The sequence below is a fragment of the Sus scrofa genome, chromosome 1, assembly GCF_054392235.1.
Source record: "Sus scrofa isolate SSC_HxYL_T2T_F1_AM1 chromosome 1, Sscrofa_HxYL_maternal_Yorkshire_Landrace_v2.0, whole genome shotgun sequence".
In the NCBI taxonomy this organism is placed as follows: Eukaryota; Metazoa; Chordata; class Mammalia; order Artiodactyla; family Suidae; genus Sus; species Sus scrofa.
The window spans coordinates 76,403,004-76,422,801 of NC_139383.1; the positions used below are offsets into that span (position 1 = coordinate 76,403,004).

Sequence of the window (19,798 nt, forward strand, 5' to 3'; positions counted from 1 at the left end):
GAGGGTTTAACATACTTGAAAAACAGAGCAACCACAAATCAAAATCAAACAATAGATTCACAAAAAAACAAAGATGATACAAGCATAAAATTAAAGGAATCATCAACCCACTAAAAAAGAACAAAGGAGAAACAATCATCTGGAAAACAAGGTTTAAAATGGCAATAAATATATGTTTATCAATAATTACCTTAAATGAATGAACTGAATGCTTCAATCAAAAGCATAGTGTGACACTGGATAAAAAACAAGAGCCTACAATGTGCTGCTTACAAGATAACCACCTTAGGGTAAAGAACACACACAGATTGAAAGTGGGGTTGGAAAAAGATACTTCATGCAAATGAAAATGACAGGAAAGTGGGGGTCTCGATACTCATATCAGACAAAACATTTTAAAACAAAGGCCATAAGGAAAGATAGAGACGCACACTAATGAAAAAAGGATCAATTCAAGAAGAGGATATTTCTTTCATCAACATATATGCACCTAATACAGGAGCACCCAAATACATAAATACAGACATAAAAGGAGAAATTGGTGGGAATACAAGAATAACATCCAACTCACATCAATGGACAGATCCTCTATATAGAAAATCAGTAAAGCAAGAGAGATCCTAAATAATTCAATAGAACAGTTACACTTACTATTTTCAGGACATTACATCCAAAATAACCAAAATATACCTTCTTTTCAAGTCCACATGGAACATTCTCTAGAATTGACTGCATACTGGGGCACGAAATCAACCTCAACAAATTTTAAGAGTATAGAAATTATTTCAAGCACCTTCTTTGACCACAATGGCATGAAACTAGAAATCAACCACAGGTAATGAGGAAAAACTGACTACCTGCAGACTAAACAACCAATAGGTCAATGAGGAGATCAAAAAGGAAATTAAAAAAAAAAAAAAAAAACCCTCAGACAAAGGACAAAACAAAACCATACAAAATCTATGGGATGCCACAAGGAAGTTCATAGTGATACAGGCCTTCTAAATCAACAACCTAACCTACCACCTAAAAGAATTAGAAAAAGAAGAACAAGCAAAACCTAGCTATCAGAAAAAAGGAAATAATAAAGTTCAGAGAGGAAATAAACAAAATAGAGATTTTTAAAAATAGAAAAAAATCAATAAAAACAAGAGCTGGTTCTTGAAAAGGTAAACAAAATAAAAAGGAGAAATTTCAACTGATACTACAAAACTACAAAAAAAAACAAAAACATAAGAGAATATAAACAATTATATGTCAACAAATTTGACAATCTACAAGAAAAGGACAACTTAATAGAAACATAAAACTCACCAAAACTGAATCAGGAAGAAATAGATAATTTAAACAGACCAATGCCTAGAATTGAAATATGTATGCTATCACTTATATGTGAAATCTAAAATATGGCACAGATGAACCTATCTACAGAACAGAAACAGACTCACATTTATGGAGAGCAGAATTGTGACTGCCAAGGGGGAAGGAGTTGGGATGGACTGGGAGTTTGGGATTAATAGTTACGAACTGTCACATTTAGAATGGATAAGCAATGAAGTCCTGCTGTATAGCACAGGAAACTATAGCCAATCATTTACGATAGAAAATAATATGAGAAAAAGAATATAGGAGTTCCTGTCGTGGCAGAGTGGAAATGAATCCAACTAGGAACCATGTCGTTGTGGGTTCAATCCCTGGCCTTGCTCAGTGGGTTAAGGATCTAACATTGCCGTGAGCTGTGGTGTAGGTAGCAGATGCAGCCTGGATCTGATGTTGCTGTGACTGTGGCATAGGCCAGCAGCTGTAGCTCCAATTGGACCCCTAGCCTGGGAATCTCCATCTGCCACTAGTGTGGCCCTAAAAAGCAAAAAAAAAAAAAAAAAAAAAAAAAAAAAATTTAAGAATTTGTGTAATTTTAAAAACTCCCTATAAACAAAAATCCAGGACCAGATGGCTCCACAGGCAAATTTTACCAACCATATACGGAACTTATACTCATACTTTTTAAACTGTCCCAAAAGGTTGAAGAACAAAGAATATTCCCAAAGATATTCTATGATGCCGCCATCACCAAAACCAGACAAAGAATTACTCAAAGAGAAAATTACAGGCCAACATCTTTGATGAATATAGGTGTAAAAATTCTCCACAAAATTTTAGCGAACCGAATCCAAAAACATATAAAAAAGATCATATACCACACCCAAGTAGGATTCATCCCAAGTTCACAAGGATGGTTCAACATAGGCAAATCAATCAATGTCATATACCACATTAACAAAAGAAAAGTAAAAAACCACATGATAATCTCAATAGATGCAGAAAATCATTTGACAAAATTTAACATCTATTCATGATAAAAACTCTTACTAAAGGGGGTTTAGAAAGAATATATCTCAACATAATAAAAGTCATTTATGACAAACTCACAGCCAATATAATACTCAACAGAGAAAAGCTGAAAGCCTTCCTACTAAAATCTGGAACAAGACAAGGATGCTCACTCTCACCACTTTTATTCAACATAGTACTGGAAGTCCTGGCCAGAGCAATCAGGCAAAAAGAAAGCTAAGCAAAGAGAAAAGAAAGAAAGAAAGGAGGGTAATGAGTGAGGGAGGGAAAGAGGGAGGGAAGAAGGAAGGAAGGGAAGAAGAGAGGGAGGAAGGGAAGAAGGGTATCCAAATTGGAAGGGAAGAAGTAAAACTATGACTATATGAAGATGACACGACATGATACTACATATAGAAAACCCCAGAGACTCCACACAAAAACTACCTGAACTGATCAACAAATTCAGCAACGTAGCAGGATACAAGATTAATACTCAGAAATCGGTTGCCTTTCTGTATACTAGCAATGAACTATGAGAAAAACATTATTAAAAACAAAACTTTTAAAAAATCACACCAAAAAAAAAATATCCAGGGATAAACCTGATCAAAGAGGTGAAAGACTTATATGCTAAGAACTATGAAACATTAATCAAGGAAACTGAAGAGGATTCAAAGAAATGGAAAGATACCTCATGCTCCTGGATTGGAAGAATTAATATTGTTGAAATGGCCATACTACCCAAAGCAACCTATAGATCTAATATGATTCCTATCATTACTCGTAACATTTTTCACAGAACTAAAACAAAAAATCCAAAAATGTATGTGGAACGATATAAGACCCAGAATTGCCAAAGCAATCCTCAGGGGGAAAAAAAAAAAAAAAAGGCAGGAGGCATAACTCTCCCAGACTTCAGGAAAAGGTACAAGAATGAAGACAGTGTGGTACTGGTACAAAAACAGACATATGGATCAATGGAACAGAATAGAAAGCCCATAAATAAACCCAGACACCTATAGTCAACTAATCTTCAACAAAGGAGGCAAAATATAAAATGGGAAAAAGAAAATCTCTTCACCAAGTGATGCTGGGAAAACTGGACAGCTGAATGCAAATTAATGAAATTAGAACACACCCTCACCCCACACACAAAAATAAATTCAAAATGGCTTAGACATAAGACATGACAACATATAACTCCTAGAAGAGAACATAGGCAAAATATTCTCTGACATAAACCACACACATGTTTTCTTAGGCCAAGCTCCCAAGGCAATAGAAAAACAAACAAACAAATTGGACCTAATCAAACTTATAAGCTTTTGCACAGCAAAGGAAATCATAAAAAAAAAAGACAATGTATGGAATGGGAGAAAACAGCTGCAAATGATGCAACCAACAAGGGCTTACTCTCCAAAATGTATAAACAACTCATACAACTAAACAGCAAAAAAACAACCAAAAAAGATATACAGATGGCCACTAGACACGTAAAAAGATGCTCAACATCACAAGTTATTAGAGAAATGCAGATCAAAATTCTAATGAGGTACCACCTCACACCAGTCAGAATGGCCATCATTAATAAGTCTGCAAATACCAAACACTGGAGAGGGTGTGGACAGAAGGGAACTCTCCTACACTGTTGGCAGGAATGTAAATTGGTATAATCACTATGGAAAACAGTATAGAGGTTCCTCAGGTAACTAAAAATAGAACTACCATATGATCCAGCAATCCTACTCTTGGGCATATATCTGGACAAAACTATAATTCGAAAAGATAGACGCACCCCTATTTTCATCACAGCGCTATTCACAATAGCCAAGACATGGAAGCAATCTAAATGTCCATCAAAAGATGGATTAAGAAGATGTGATACATATATACAGTGGACTACTACTCAGCCATTAAAATAATGAAATAATGGCATTTGTTATCAACATGGATGCAACTAGAGATTCTCATACTAAGGTAGGTCAGAAAGAGCAGGACAAATATCATATGCTATCACTTAGATGTGGAATCTAAAATATGGCACAAAGGAACCTATCTACAAAAGTAGAAACAGACTTATAGAGAACAGACTTGTGGTTGCTAAGAGGGAGGAAGGGGGGATGGACTGGGGGTTTGGGGTTAATAGTTGCAAACTATTACATTCAGAATGTATAGATAATAAGGTCCTACTGTTTAGCACAGGAAGCTATATCCAGTCTCTGAGGATAGACCATGATAGAAAATAATATCTTTTTTTAAAAGGAGGGAAAGAGGGAGGGAAGAAGGAAGGAAGGGAAGAAGAGAGGGAGGAAGGGAAGAAGGGTATCCAAATTGGAAGGGAAGAAGTAAAACTATGACTATATGAAGATGACACGACATGATACTACATATAGAAAACCCCAGAGACTCCACACAAAAACTACCTGAACTGATCAACAAATTCAGCAACGTAGCAGGATACAAGATTAATACTCAGAAATCGGTTGCCTTTCTGTATACTAGCAATGAACTATGAGAAAAACATTATTAAAAACAAAACTTTTAAAAAATCACACCAAAAAAAAAATATCCAGGGATAAACCTGATCAAAGAGGTGAAAGACTTATATGCTAAGAACTATGAAACATTAATCAAGGAAACTGAAGAGGATTCAAAGAAATGGAAAGATACCTCATGCTCCTGGATTGGAAGAATTAATATTGTTGAAATGGCCATACTACCCAAAGCAACCTATAGATCTAATATGATTCCTATCATTACTCGTAACATTTTTCACAGAACTAAAACAAAAAATCCAAAAATGTATGTGGAACGATATAAGACCCAGAATTGCCAAAGCAATCCTCAGGGGGAAAAAAAAAAAAAAAAGGCAGGAGGCATAACTCTCCCAGACTTCAGGAAAAGGTACAAGAATGAAGACAGTGTGGTACTGGTACAAAAACAGACATATGGATCAATGGAACAGAATAGAAAGCCCATAAATAAACCCAGACACCTATAGTCAACTAATCTTCAACAAAGGAGGCAAAATATAAAATGGGAAAAAGAAAATCTCTTCACCAAGTGATGCTGGGAAAACTGGACAGCTGAATGCAAATTAATGAAATTAGAACACACCCTCACCCCACACACAAAAATAAATTCAAAATGGCTTAGACATAAGACATGACAACATATAACTCCTAGAAGAGAACATAGGCAAAATATTCTCTGACATAAACCACACACATGTTTTCTTAGGCCAAGCTCCCAAGGCAATAGAAAAACAAACAAACAAATTGGACCTAATCAAACTTATAAGCTTTTGCACAGCAAAGGAAATCATAAAAAAAAAAGACAATGTATGGAATGGGAGAAAACAGCTGCAAATGATGCAACCAACAAGGGCTTACTCTCCAAAATGTATAAACAACTCATACAACTAAACAGCAAAAAAACAACCAAAAAAGATATACAGATGGCCACTAGACACGTAAAAAGATGCTCAACATCACAAGTTATTAGAGAAATGCAGATCAAAATTCTAATGAGGTACCACCTCACACCAGTCAGAATGGCCATCATTAATAAGTCTGCAAATACCAAACACTGGAGAGGGTGTGGACAGAAGGGAACTCTCCTACACTGTTGGCAGGAATGTAAATTGGTATAATCACTATGGAAAACAGTATAGAGGTTCCTCAGGTAACTAAAAATAGAACTACCATATGATCCAGCAATCCTACTCTTGGGCATATATCTGGACAAAACTATAATTCGAAAAGATAGACGCACCCCTATTTTCATCACAGCGCTATTCACAATAGCCAAGACATGGAAGCAATCTAAATGTCCATCAAAAGATGGATTAAGAAGATGTGATACATATATACAGTGGACTACTACTCAGCCATTAAAATAATGAAATAATGGCATTTGTTATCAACATGGATGCAACTAGAGATTCTCATACTAAGGTAGGTCAGAAAGAGCAGGACAAATATCATATGCTATCACTTAGATGTGGAATCTAAAATATGGCACAAAGGAACCTATCTACAAAAGTAGAAACAGACTTATAGAGAACAGACTTGTGGTTGCTAAGAGGGAGGAAGGGGGGATGGACTGGGGGTTTGGGGTTAATAGTTGCAAACTATTACATTCAGAATGTATAGATAATAAGGTCCTACTGTTTAGCACAGGAAGCTATATCCAGTCTCTGAGGATAGACCATGATAGAAAATAATATCTTTTTTTAAAAGGAGGGAAAGAGGGAGGGAAGAAGGAAGGAAGGGAAGAAGAGAGGGAGGAAGGGAAGAAGGGTATCCAAATTGGAAGGGAAGAAGTAAAACTATGACTATATGAAGATGACATGACATGATACTACATATAGAAAACCTCAGAGACTCCACACAAAAACTACCTGAACTGATCAACAAATTCATATATGACTGAGTCGAACTGCTGTGCAGTAGAAATTGACACAACACTGTAAATCGACTATACTTTATTCAAAAAAATGGATGAACCAGTTAAATATTGCAATTTTTAAAATACATATTCACTTGCTGGGTCAAAGTCAGCACTTTTAGCAAGGTCCCCAGATGATATGCACACTAAGAATGAGAATTAGTGAAGTAGAGTCTGAGTATTTCAGAAATTATACTGTTTAGTCCATGTAAACCCAGATGTTTAACTAACCAAAATATATACACATGTGTGCATGTATGTGTGTATGTTTGTATAGGTATTTATATGTGTGTGAATATACATATATACATTTTACATATTTATCTGTATACCTTCCATGTTCATAATCACTTTAATAATTGTAGATATAATTTTCTCAACCTAAAGCCTGAAATTTTAAGAAGCTACAACTTGCAACCAGAGTCCTTAGAGTGGCTTTATTTTTAGTGACAAAGTGATAACTCCTCTGCTTGAACAGCTCCTATAGTAGCAATAACTGTCTTCAGATGAATTTTTCAGCTTCCCACCATCTTACTCTCCCACCTTCAGCTTTTGAGATCTAAGGGACTAACTCAAATCTCAATTTTTTTTTTATGGCCACATCTGCAGGATATGGAAATTCCTGGGCCAGGGACTGAATCCAAGCTACAGCTGCGATCTAAGCCAGAGCCGTGGCAATGCTGGACCCTTAACCCACCATGCTGGAGACCAAATCTGCACCTCCGCAATGACCTGAGCTGCAGCAGTTGGATTCTTAACCCACTATGCCACTGTGGGAACTCCTCAAACATTTTTTATTTAAATATGTGTTCTACTAAGTGCTGTCTAAAAGAAATATGTGAGCCATATACTTAATTTTTAATTTTCTAATGGCCACATTGAAAAGGGAATATTAATTTTAACATATTTTTATAATATATACTGAATATTATTTCAACAATTATTTTAAAAATTAACATTTTACTTTTCTCTTACTAAATCTTTGAAATCTGTATTTTACATTTAACAACACCTCTCAATTCAGACACTAAATTTTCATCAAATATTTTATCTGTTTCATACAAAATAGATTTACATGCCCACGCTGTTCCAAACAGACCGAAGAGTTTTCTAATAATTGAATCAAGTACAAGTTTTTAAATGAGCTAAAAGTGAATATAATTTAAAATTCATCTCCTCAGTCACACTAGCCACATGATAGGTCCTCAGTAGCAACTGTGGCTGATGGCTGCCATATCGTCCATTTGGTTCTAGTAGCACTTTTTACACACGGTAGCTCAGATATTATGTTTCATCTTCTGAAAGGCATCTAAAGGTTCAAACTATCTATAAGATATATCTCATTTAAAGGATATAAATGTTCATATTTTTCTGTGCTACCTTTTGGGTAGTTTCCTCAGGTTTATCTTCTAGTTCACTTTCAATCTCTTCTAGCTGTATCTAATCTGCTGTTTAATTCATTGAACTCATTCCAATGACTACTTTTCTTTTGACTCATTCCACTGACTACTTCCAATGACTAGGTCTATTTGTATTTTTTATGTCTACCTGTTCTTCATATGTCTTATTTTCTTATGGGTTCTACGTAGTTTTTTATGCCTTTAATCACTTTAAAAAATTCATGTTATACTTCTAAGATTGTTATTCTGTTATCTCAAATTCTTGGGCAGCAAAGCCCAGTGTTTATTGTGTCTGTTAACTCTATCTCATGGTAGGCCATTTCCTTGTCATCTCTAAATTTTTAGAAGTTCATCTTCCATGGGTCTTGTTTTTTAGAGGAAACCCTTTGTAGTCCAAGTTGAAGAGTTCCTGTGAGCAGTTTTACATTTGCTTCTGCCATGTATCCCTGAGGTATCACCCCCTAGAACCAGGTTTTTATCTTAATTTTTCATCTCATGGATTTCTTCACCATGGGATTATAAATTCAACTCTTTAAACAGGCTGGAGGTTTCAAATTCTCATCAGAAACATTCATTTCCTCCCAGAGCTACTGCAAAGATAGACTTCCTTGTGCTTGTGGGGGAGGAGGGTGGATTTTTTTAGGACCCTCTTCCACTGAGATGGTGGCCCTCCAAGGGTCCACTGCTATAGGTATATCAGTTCCACCCTTTCCTTCAACGTAACAGGCCTTGTCCCTAGTGCTCTAGGCCCCTGACCATCACTGGTAGACAGAACTCCTAGGACCATTGCAGGGTAGGTTCCTTCTCCAGCTCTCTGGTTCTAGGGTTCCTCCGGACTTTCTCTGTCTGAAGATTTTCTTTCTTGGGCATTCATATATGTATACATGCACATATATACATACATATGTACATGCATACATACATAAACGGATACATATATATTCACACACATATACCTACAGAAGGATCACCATAAATATATATACTTAATCTAGTATCTTTGGATATTTCCACTTTATTAGGGCAGTCTAAAAACACAGAAGCGTAAACAAGTGCAGTCTGAAGCGTTCTGATTTTTAGAACCTTGTGATCTGAAGTGTGTTATCCAGAAAGGTACTTTTCCTAAGGGCACTTCATTTGATAACTGGAGAGCCATCATCATGGGTTCATCTTATATCTGGGCCTCTTCTTCTGAACAAGCACATCATTTGGATTCTTCTGCATTTATCCTAAGAATTCCCTTTATAGCACACCAATCAAGAAATTATCCAACCACCATCTAAGCCTTCTCTAACTCCAAAAATCTTGGAAAAATGGGAATTTTCACGCTGGTAGAAACTTTAGAAATCAAATATTCTAACCTAAGATAAGAAAATAGGTCTAATAAAGGTAATAACTTGCTAGATATCACACAGCCAGTTAGCAGCAGTAACAGAATTCTCCCTTCATCCTGCCATCCTGTCTCGCCTACATAATGCCACTTAATTGTGTATTTTAAAAACTGTCAGGTTTGTGTGGTATTCTTTGTAGCTTCCAGCTTGCCCTCTCTGAGGTAGTCTTAAAGACTGTGATCATTTCATCCCTTAGTAAAACAGAACCTGTAGCTAAAGACATTCTCATGGCCTCTTTCCTTAGAGTTAGGGATCACTTTTCCATAACTGTGCCCAAAGGACTTTTCTTGGTCAGACTTCAGTCAAATAACCTAGAGAACATAATAACCTCTCTCTCTTTGTTTTCACTCTTGGAAAAACTATCTTGTTTTGTCCTAGAAAAACAATGTGATTTTAGTCATATTTGTAGAAATACCAGCCCCTAACCTTGACAGAAGTAGCCTTACATCATCATAACTTCTTTCTTTCATAAACTAAAAAATATTTTCCATGCAATTATGAATCATGGTACAATGACCCTAAAAAGTATGTTTTCTGGGCATCGTTTAAAAAAAAAAAAAAAAAAAGACAATGAGGAATGAAAAGGAAGACTGGGGCTTAATACCTTAGGGTATCTTCTAATGATAACTGAGCCTAAATTATTATTATATTTATTCAATTCAATTATTATATAGCTCTCCAGTCCCTAAGTTCAAGAAAGATCTTCAGGTTAGCATTCTTTGATCAGGGAAAAGAACTATTACAAGTATTATAATAATCATATCAAGAAAAGGATAGATTGTGCCTAAAATTAAATTAACCAAAATGAGAGACAGTGGTCCACCTAAATCCCAAAGATACTTTTAATGCCAGAAAAAGCTTCAATAACAAATGATGATGAAATAATTTCACTGAAAAATCCTACATGAAATAGCCTTCTTCATATTCACATCACAAGTACTTATAGAACACTTTTTACCTAGCAGACTCCATGGTAGGCACTGAGGCTACAGATATGGCCCTTACCTTCATGGAGCTTATAGTCTGCTGGGGAAGCCACTTACAAGAAGATACATTAAAGTAAAAGGAGTGTGACGCTAGGGAGAATAGAAGGCATGGTAGGGAGACAGAGCTGGGGGCCTTCAATAAGGTGGTCCCTGAGGAAACAATGTTTGTTGTGACATCAATCCTTGAGAAATAATATTTTTTTGTAAAATAACTGATAGCTTTTTGTTTTGTTTTGTTTTGTTTTTTTTACTGTACCTGTGGCATGTAGAAGTTCCCAAGCTAGGATCGAACCTGTGCCACAGCAGCAACTTGAGCTACAGCAGTAACACCACCAGATCCTTAATCTGCTGAGCCACTAGGAAACTCGGATACATGATTTTTTTATTGATAAACAACTGCGGTTTCTCATTAAGGTTATAGAAACCACTTGGACTTCTATTTTTTAATATATACCCACCTAGGGGTAACATCAAAAATGCAATGATTGGTAATGCACAATATAGAGCAGTTAGAATAGAAGCTAACCAGAGTGCAGGGTCAGGGTCCCAGAGGCTGCCTATTATGCTGTGCAATAAATGCTTGATCTTGGGGAAGTCTAGGGGTCCTGTGGGAGGAGCTACAGTGGAGGAGAACCACTGAGGGACTCAAGACCACAGTCTTGTACCAGCTTAGCTCCCTGGTGCATATTGATTGCATTTCTGTCCTATGTATACTGGGTTTCTCTATTAAAATAATCTAGGAGTTCCCATCATGGCTCAGTGGTAACGAACCCGACTAATACCCATGAGGATGCTGGTTTGATCCCCGGCCTCGCTCAGTGGGTTAAGGATCTGGTGTTGCTATGAGCTTTGGTGTAGGTCATAGACACGGCTTGGATCTGGCATTGCTGTGGCTGTGGAGTAGGCCAGCAGCTACAGCTCTGATTTGAACCCTAGCCTGGGAACTTCATATGCTGCAGGCATAAAGAAGATTAAAAAAAAAAGAATACATTGAACATACTAAAAAATCTGAAGAAGGAGGGGGGAAAAGAGGAGGGAGTTGATTTAGTGAAGGAGCTGGGTTTACGAGTAGAAAAATACCAACAGTCTATCTGCTGTATAGCCCAAGGAACTATATCTGATTACTTGTGATGGAACATGAGGAAAGATAATGTGAAAAAAGTATGTGTGTGTGTATATATATATATGTATGTATAATTGGGTTACTTTGCTATATAGCAGACATTGACAGAACACTGTAAATCAACTATAATAAAATTTTTTAAGGAAAAAAATATATATCAGTTTTTTAAAAGTCTAGATTATAATTCGAATTTAGAGGGAAAAAATCTCTTATTATTTCAGGCAATCTTATTGCACAAAACCAATCACTAAGAAAAACAAAATATTTCATATGAGAATATGAAGTTGCCAGTTTTACAAAGCAATAGTTTTAATGTTTATTGAGAACTAGCTTTTCTCCACATAGTGATAAATATAAAATATGACAACATTAAGACTGCTTGATTTATTTTAAGGACAGAAATATAATTAAAGAATTTCAATAATTTATAAACTTAGGCAGTTTATGAATATATTGTATCTTTAGGGTTATGATTTCATGTTATAAGTAAAGTTCAGCTACCTCTTTAAATGTAAGAAAAAAGACATTTTAGCATAAGATTAAATGTATTGAATTCACAAAAAAACTAGCAACTGGCTAATACAAAAAGAAATGCTATTGCTTGAAAGGCAAACAAATTTATCTCCAAAAGAAGAGAATTATATAATTACAGCTTGTAGGTACCATTGTAGAATAATTTGTTTAAATGAGGCCTTCCTTTTTTATCTGGAAAAATATGATGATGAGGCTGGCTCCCTGGTATTAATCCAAGCTTTGCAAAATGTAAACATGTAATACTTAGGAAATGCAAAAATCTTGTACTTGTATTTGCTATATACTAAAATCTTACAGCCAAAGCAGAACTGCTTTCATGAGTCACTGATTTGGACTCAGCACTGTAAATTCATGAATTTACTTTTGTTCTCTACCATGATGTAAAATACCAGTGGGCCTTCAGTCCATTCTAACAGAAGTCAGCTTACCTTCTTCCTGGCTCACTTCATTTGAATGTATCAAATAGTTACAAATATTTATATGATAACCTATTATAACTGCATCAAATACAATACTCTAAGAAAAGGCTGAAAGGGAAAATTGTTCTTCTTTGACTGTAATCTCAAATTGTGACACAGACTTTGTGCTAAAAGGTTGACCTCTGAATCTCTTATATCCTCATGTGTCTTTCAGATAAGAAAAGAACACTTTTTTTAATCACCTGATAAGAACATCATTAAATTTGTGTTTTCAGATTCATTTATGAGCATTGCTCTGGTAGGAGTTAATTAAGAAACGTATGTCACAGATATTCACATCTGAGTTCATATATCTGCAGGTCAAAGGTGAGTTTGAAACAAAGGAAATTCACAGTACACTTCCAAGTGACTGGGCCCTTTCTAAAATCCAGGAAAAAGTGCAACTTATTAGGACCAGCCAGGGCCAAGAGTCACTTCCAGATACTTTAATTAAGTAGATTTTAATTAAGTAGATTGTTTAAATTAAACCTGCATACTACAAAAATGATCCCAACTCTTAAGAGATTTGCAGGTCTGGTCTTAGTATATTTGTAGGCTTTTCTTACCATTCACTAATAGGGAAGCAAAAATACGTCTTTATATTTGTCAAAGGCTATTGAAACAGCACTGTAGAAGAAAACCACATGAGCTTTGGGATCTGACAGGCTGAGATGTGGATTCCTGCTCCACCACTGGAATAAACTGAATAAGCTATATAACCTCTCAGAGTTTCTTTACCTATAATTGGGAAAAATTACACTTCCTTATAGGATTGTTTGGAGAATTAGGAATAGTCTGTGCACAGTATTGGGCACATAGTAAGCTCTCAATAAATAGCAGCTCCCCATTTTGTTTGTTTTCATTTTGTTGTTTGTATTGCTTTTGTGGTGGTTATTGTGGTGATGGTTGTTGTCTTGCCTGCTCAGCACAAGCAGGATCCCCCCAAACAATAGTGCTGTGATAGTCTAGATCCTTCTGCACGGCCTCCACCAGTAGTTCTCCACAGTGATTTTTGCCCCTTAGGGGATATGTGGCACTGTTTAGAGACATAGCTGGTTGTTATAACTAAGGGGGAGAAGGGAAGGTGCTCCTGGCATCTAGTGGGGAGGGCCAGGCATGCTGCTAAATATCCTAAAATGCACAGACTGGCCCTCCCTCCCCCAACAAAGAGTTATCCAGCCCCAGATGAAAATAGTGTTGAGGTTAAGAAACCCTGGCCCACACAATAAGCATAATAATTCTAGAGGCAGGGAAACCATAGCAACAGTCAGAATATTCACCACAAATTTCAAACTATCCATGAAGGGAATGAAGGACAGTCTTATAAAAAAGCATAAAATGAGTACAAATAACTATTGAACAGGCTGCTTAGTAGGTGGGTGTGGGTGGGTGTGTTTGTGATTTATTTTGAGTTTGTCTTTATTTTTTTCCTAACAGTACATCCTCTTCCTTCAGATATATATGTATGTACATGTGTGTGTGTGTGTGTGTGTGTGTGTGTGTGTGTGTGTGTGTAGTGTAATGAAGTTGATGTTTTGCCTTACCAATCTGAAATAAATGGTAACTTGCCCTGTACAAACGGGCTTTGCAGTAATTCCATTAATCTTCAATCCCATGAGTTAAAAATCTTGGTATGAGTGTAAACATACCTAAAACCTGATCATACTAGACACTTGGGATTAGTGTACTTCATAATTTGGCCTATGAGGAGGATGAAAAGGCTTAATGTACTAAAAGGATATTGTATACTACTGTATATCCTTTAGTGTATAAAATTTTTATTAAAAATGAAAAATAATTTATGATATAAGGCAAACAGGAACAGGACTAAAGTTAACTTTGTTTTGGAGGCTATAACATGCAAACCAACAGTACAAACCACTTTAGAGCTTTATGGACTTTTTGTCCATAAGAACACTGAAAACAACTAAACTGCCATTTCAAATCAAACTTATTCAAGCTGGTCCTCTCACCTCAATGACTTTTATTAGTGTACCATAAATTTTTGCTTTTGTTTTTTCCTTTTCTAGGGTTGCACCTGGGCACATGGAAGTTCCCAGGCTAGGGGTCCAACCTGAGCTGCAGCTGCTGGCCTACACCACAGCCACAGCAATGCCAAAACTGAGATGTATCTGTGACCTACAGCAAAGCTCATGGCAATGCTGGATCCTTAACCCACTGAGCAAGGCCAGTGATTGAACCCACATCCTCATGGATACTATCTGGGTTCACTACTACTGAACCATAATGAGAACTCCCCATAAGTTTTAATATAAAAACCTCATTAATATTTTTTTAAAAAAATCACTTCTGATTCACAAAGTCTTACTTCCTTTTAACCCAAGTTAGTGAGATCATCTAATTCAACTATATTTTGGTTTCTCATCTGAGGAATGGTATTTTCAAACCAATGTAAGAAACAAAAAGCCAACCCAGAGAATGTCTGGGGTAAAGGAGGCAAAACATGGGGATAAGGAATCAAGGCTAGTAGTAATCAGTACTCTACGCTCTCCCCAAATTTCTTAAATGAACAGTGTGTATGTATTTTTTTCCACTCTCTCAGGATGTTAAAAAAAAATGCCAGAAGATACACTTAACATGTAATAAGGTAATAATTTGGTTCATTTTGCTACTGCTTAATTAAATTATTTGAAATAGGATTTTTGAAAATCATTTGTCTGGAACAATGTCTAAACCTGTAAACAGAAACGATAGAGATCATTTGAACTATTGAGAATATGCATTCTCTGTTTAATTGTCCAAAAAAATGCAAAATGATTGGTACTATTGAAATACACTGTAACCATCCCGGAAAGAGAGACTCCAGCCCTCAGGCCTCAGGCTTACAATGAATGCCGACTGGCAGAGAAGAAAAAAAATCAATATTGGAGATAATGTATTTAAAAAAAAAAAAAAAAGATCTGACAGCATGGCAGCATAGGCAAGTCTGTGACAGAGAAATCAGGTTTGAAGACATCCCAATTCTGCTTTGTGCTTGGTTTCACAGGAACAAAGGGATTTAAGGCTGAGTACGAAAAGAATCCTGAGTTGAAGATTTTGATAGTCTAGTCTTTAAACTCTGTGACAGAATTTGGTGTGTCTGAGTTTCCAGAAACCAGGTGGTTCTTATAAAGCAACAGCATGGCCTCACCAGAGGCTGAGGGGGAACTGAAATCTACAAGGTTGTAAAAAGCATCATTACCATGGTTAATAAGAAAAATCTTGAAAGAGGTGAGTTAACAACAAGTGAAAGGCCCTATTTTATTATTATTATTTTTCCTTTTTGCCTTTTCTAGGACCACTTCCCGTGGCATATGGAGGTTCCCAGGCTAGAGGTCTAACCGGAGCTGTAGCCTCCGGCCTACGCCAGAGCCACAGCAACATGGGATCTGAGCCACGTCTGCAACCTATACCACAGCTCATGGCAATGCCGAATCCTTGACCCACTGAGCAAGGCCAGGGATCGAACCTGCAACCTCATGGTTCTTAGTCGGATTCGTTAACCACTGAGCCACGACGGGAACTCTGAAAGGCCCTATTTTAAAGTGTAGGGTACAGACTTAAGGATCTCATCAACTCAGTAAAAATGGAAATGTTATATAATTTTGCTTTCATGGTGATGAATTCAAGGATTATAAATATATAATGAATTTTAAGGAAAAGCTGAGATAAGTGGGGGATTATCTTCCAAGTTGAAATGAAGGAGGACAAGCATCTTCAGTCATCAGAGGCAAACAGGCATAGAGCCTGGGTTTGGGCAGATGGAGGTTGACTTTTAGGGCCTCACCTGCAGCATATGGAAGTTCCCAGGCTAGGGGTCAAATCGGAGCTGCAGCTGCTGGCCAACACCACAGCCACAGCAACATGGAATCTGAGCACGTCTGCAACCTACACCAAAGCTCAGAGCAACACTGGATCCTTAACCCAATGATTGAGACCCGGGATCAAACCCACATCTCATGGATCCTAGGTGGGTTCATTACCTTTGCTCCATGATGGGAATTCCATGGATGCTAACTTCGATGGTGCTCCTTTGTCCGACCCCTCAATAAGTTTTAACTATGCCCCTAGCATGTGTTGGGCACCAGGCTATACCTACTACAATGCCAATAACACAATCCCTGCCTCCAGCAGGGCTCAAACTAATGGGAGACTGGACAAGTAAACTAATAACTAGAATCATGGACATGTTCCATGCTGCAAACATTTCCTTGAATTCTTGGTGAGATTCTGTAACCTATTTCCATCTTGTATTCACCCAACTCAGAGTATAACAGCTACTAGCATTGAAAATATTTTTCCTCAGGAATATCTGAGGTTTAGATAAATCTTTGTAACTGTGAAAAAGCCTGAAATCCTGTAGTTCTAACTCTTTGAGGAGGCTGTACCAGAACCGCACAACACTGCTGTCGCTGCCACTGACCTCAAACCCGGGCCAGTGGAGATGGATCTCGAAGATGAGCTGTCCAATTTGTTCGAGGACATCTTCCAGAATAAGATTTTCCAAAACTTTCCATTCTGCGCTTTCCAGATCTGCTTTGAGAATGTCAATCTGTAACAAAATGATGGAATGAGATTAGCAGAGTCAATAAACATTGTTAAAAGTACCATCTTGATATCAGGAACATTGCTGTATGGCTACCTCCCAATTTGAAAGCAAAACTTTTCAAATTTTAGAGTTAGAAGTCTTTTCCAAATGGCCATTTATGAATTTCTAACCTCACTCTACACCAAATATCAACATACAAATGAGATAACCAGTCAGAAATCATGATGGGCCCTTTCACTCTCTATCCAGTGTGAATGGATGTCCAAGAAGGAGATGCTGGAACATGTGTATCATGAAGCTCTGTGCTCAAAGCCTCTCCCCAGCAATCTATATGCTGTTCAGGGGAAGCCAGTCATGTCCTGGCAGAATGGGGGCCTTTGGGGGGGGGACTGACAGAGGGCCCCTGCCTGCAGGGGCCACCTCAAAAACCTTATCCTTCTCCAGCTTCATCAGGACTGGAAGCCAGGAAAAGAGTTCTCAGTATCTGAACACTGAACTTGTTAAAAAAAAATTATCATTATCCTATGATTTCTTTAAAAAGTATACATCAGTACAGTATTATAAACATTTTTACTAAAAACATTTAATCAAAAAAGCAACACTATTCTCTGTTTAATGAATACAATTTCACATACCAGGTGAGATGGAATATAGCAAGAAGAGTAGGACAGGAGAAAGGTTTTGCAGTTAATTAAGTTATGAGAACCAGCTCCCTTCTGCTAGCTTTGCACAACATTTATTAGAATAACAGAATACCAAACACCTCCAGAAAGCAATGAAAGATAATTACTTACTGAGTGTTTCTATGTGCCTGGCACTATGCTCACTACTTAACCTTACAATATTAATTTATTCCTCTCGACAATTCTGCAAGGCTGATATCCCTATTAAATTTGAGGAATCCAGGCTCAGAGAGTAACCTATCCCCAGTCACACAGCTAGAGAGACGGTGGTGAAATCTGAACTGAGTCTACATACATGGCCCATGTTCTTAACCACGACGTGATGTTGTCTCCCCATAAACCACAAGAGGGAGAATGGTAACTCAGAGCTCCTAAAGGGCTTTTGGTGACAATAAGGTGCTATTGGAGAGGGTATAAAGGTCCGTGAGTATAAGCATTGTTATCAGCATCACCATTTTACATTGGAAAGCAGAGCACTTTGCAGCTTAAAGAATCACTTTCTATATAGATAATATCAGCAAAAAGCCCTATAGGTAGGCAAGGATTTGGTAAAAATGACTTTTCTGATGCCAGGGAATGGAGGGGGAAATGAAAGGGGACAATGTGACCACACAAAGGAAGGCTGGCACATCAAGACACAAGCTTCAGTAAATAGGATGGAGGGAATCACTGCAATAGAGCAACGCCTGTAGTCCCAGGTGGTAACAGCAAAACACTAAACAGCTCCTCAAGAAGCTGACAATGAAGTTACCAACATTCTGCCCATGAAAGTGGAATATCTTTGACTGCTCAGAAGGATGGGTAAGCACCAAGACCAATCCCCCCCAGCCTTTCCTCTCTCTCGGTGCCTCTCTATTCGATGAGTTTCTCACTTGCGATTGAGACATGAGGCTCTCAGTGCAATGGTAAAATTCCCTGTGTGATTTCAGAGGTGACTGAAGGAGATGCATAGAATTTAGACATAGCTGTTCCAAAAAAATGGGCTTTTCCATTTTTCCATTTTTCACGACACCTGCAGATGCTTTCCCTCTCTTGCCTCGGATACCACCTCCTGGTCCATCACGGAAATATGAGAATAAAAATCCTAAGAATATCAAGAGGGCTTAGAAAAGGCTAGATACCTATAAACCAGTTTGTTGGTTCAATGGTTCTAAAATCAAAGGGAAAAAGTAAAAATAAAAACAAACCACTTTCTAAGAGGAACTGAGCAAAGGCAGGTTCCATGTGAACATACACAAGGCTGAAATAATTCTTGTGACGCGGACACAATAGAGTTAATTCACTCTTTTTTCATTTCTGCTGCCCTGGCACTCCCATGGCTTTGTTTAATCTTTGAAGTTTTAATCAGAATTTTCCTGAATTAGAGTAATTAAGCTGCCAAAAGAAATATTTAATTAAAACTTCACAAAATGTTCTAACCAGTACAGAAAATATCCAAAACTCAAAATCAACATTTGTGGTGTCAATTCAAATAGTCAAGAATTTCTTAGGTTTCTTATAGATTCATTTTTTACATATGTTGAATGTGATCAGTAGAAGGATACCACATATTAGAGAGATAGGGTAAAGTTAGCCTGAAATTGAGTTAAACACTGTATTGGTGAAGTACAGAGGAACATGCATAACATATTTTCCAAATGTATTTTTTAAATAAGCTATCCAGCAGAAGTTATGAGCAACTGGAATAAAACCAAATTATTAGGCTAAATCATAGCAAATACATGCCTTCTTTAGAAATCCAATTTTCATGTACAAAATGCCATCCTATCTAAAGAGCAAAAAGTATTTCAAACACGACCACTCTCCTCCACCTCTTTTTGAATCCAGTGACTGAAAATTCTCCACTTCAATCAGAATTATAAGGTTGATCTAAATCATGCAGCCCAGGAGTAGT

At 37.1% G+C, this 19,798-nt stretch overlaps 2 protein-coding genes across 6 annotated transcripts in view; both read right to left on the reverse strand.

The window, feature by feature from the left end:
• Positions 1-17,212, reverse strand: part of WASF1 (WASP family member 1) — a 144,749-nt gene extending 127,537 nt beyond the window's left edge. Inside the window, exon 1 of the mRNA XM_084962811.1 lies at positions 17,096-17,212. The gene's annotated coding sequence lies outside the window, so the exon portion shown is untranslated. The remainder of the gene's footprint in view (positions 1-17,095) is intronic.
• METTL24 (methyltransferase like 24) overlaps positions 1-19,798 on the reverse strand; it is a 150,642-nt gene that overhangs the window by 16,839 nt on the left and 114,005 nt on the right. For 3 of the 5 annotated variants that reach the window (XM_084963118.1, XR_014807176.1, XR_014807175.1), the window contains one exon: positions 17,096-17,224. In XM_084963118.1, the coding sequence (XP_084819244.1) occupies positions 17,096-17,224 (129 nt within the window). Of the gene's footprint in view, positions 1-11,971; positions 17,225-19,798 lie in introns of those variants that run through there. The other 2 variants (XM_084963117.1, XM_003480300.5) reach the window with 2 other exon arrangements.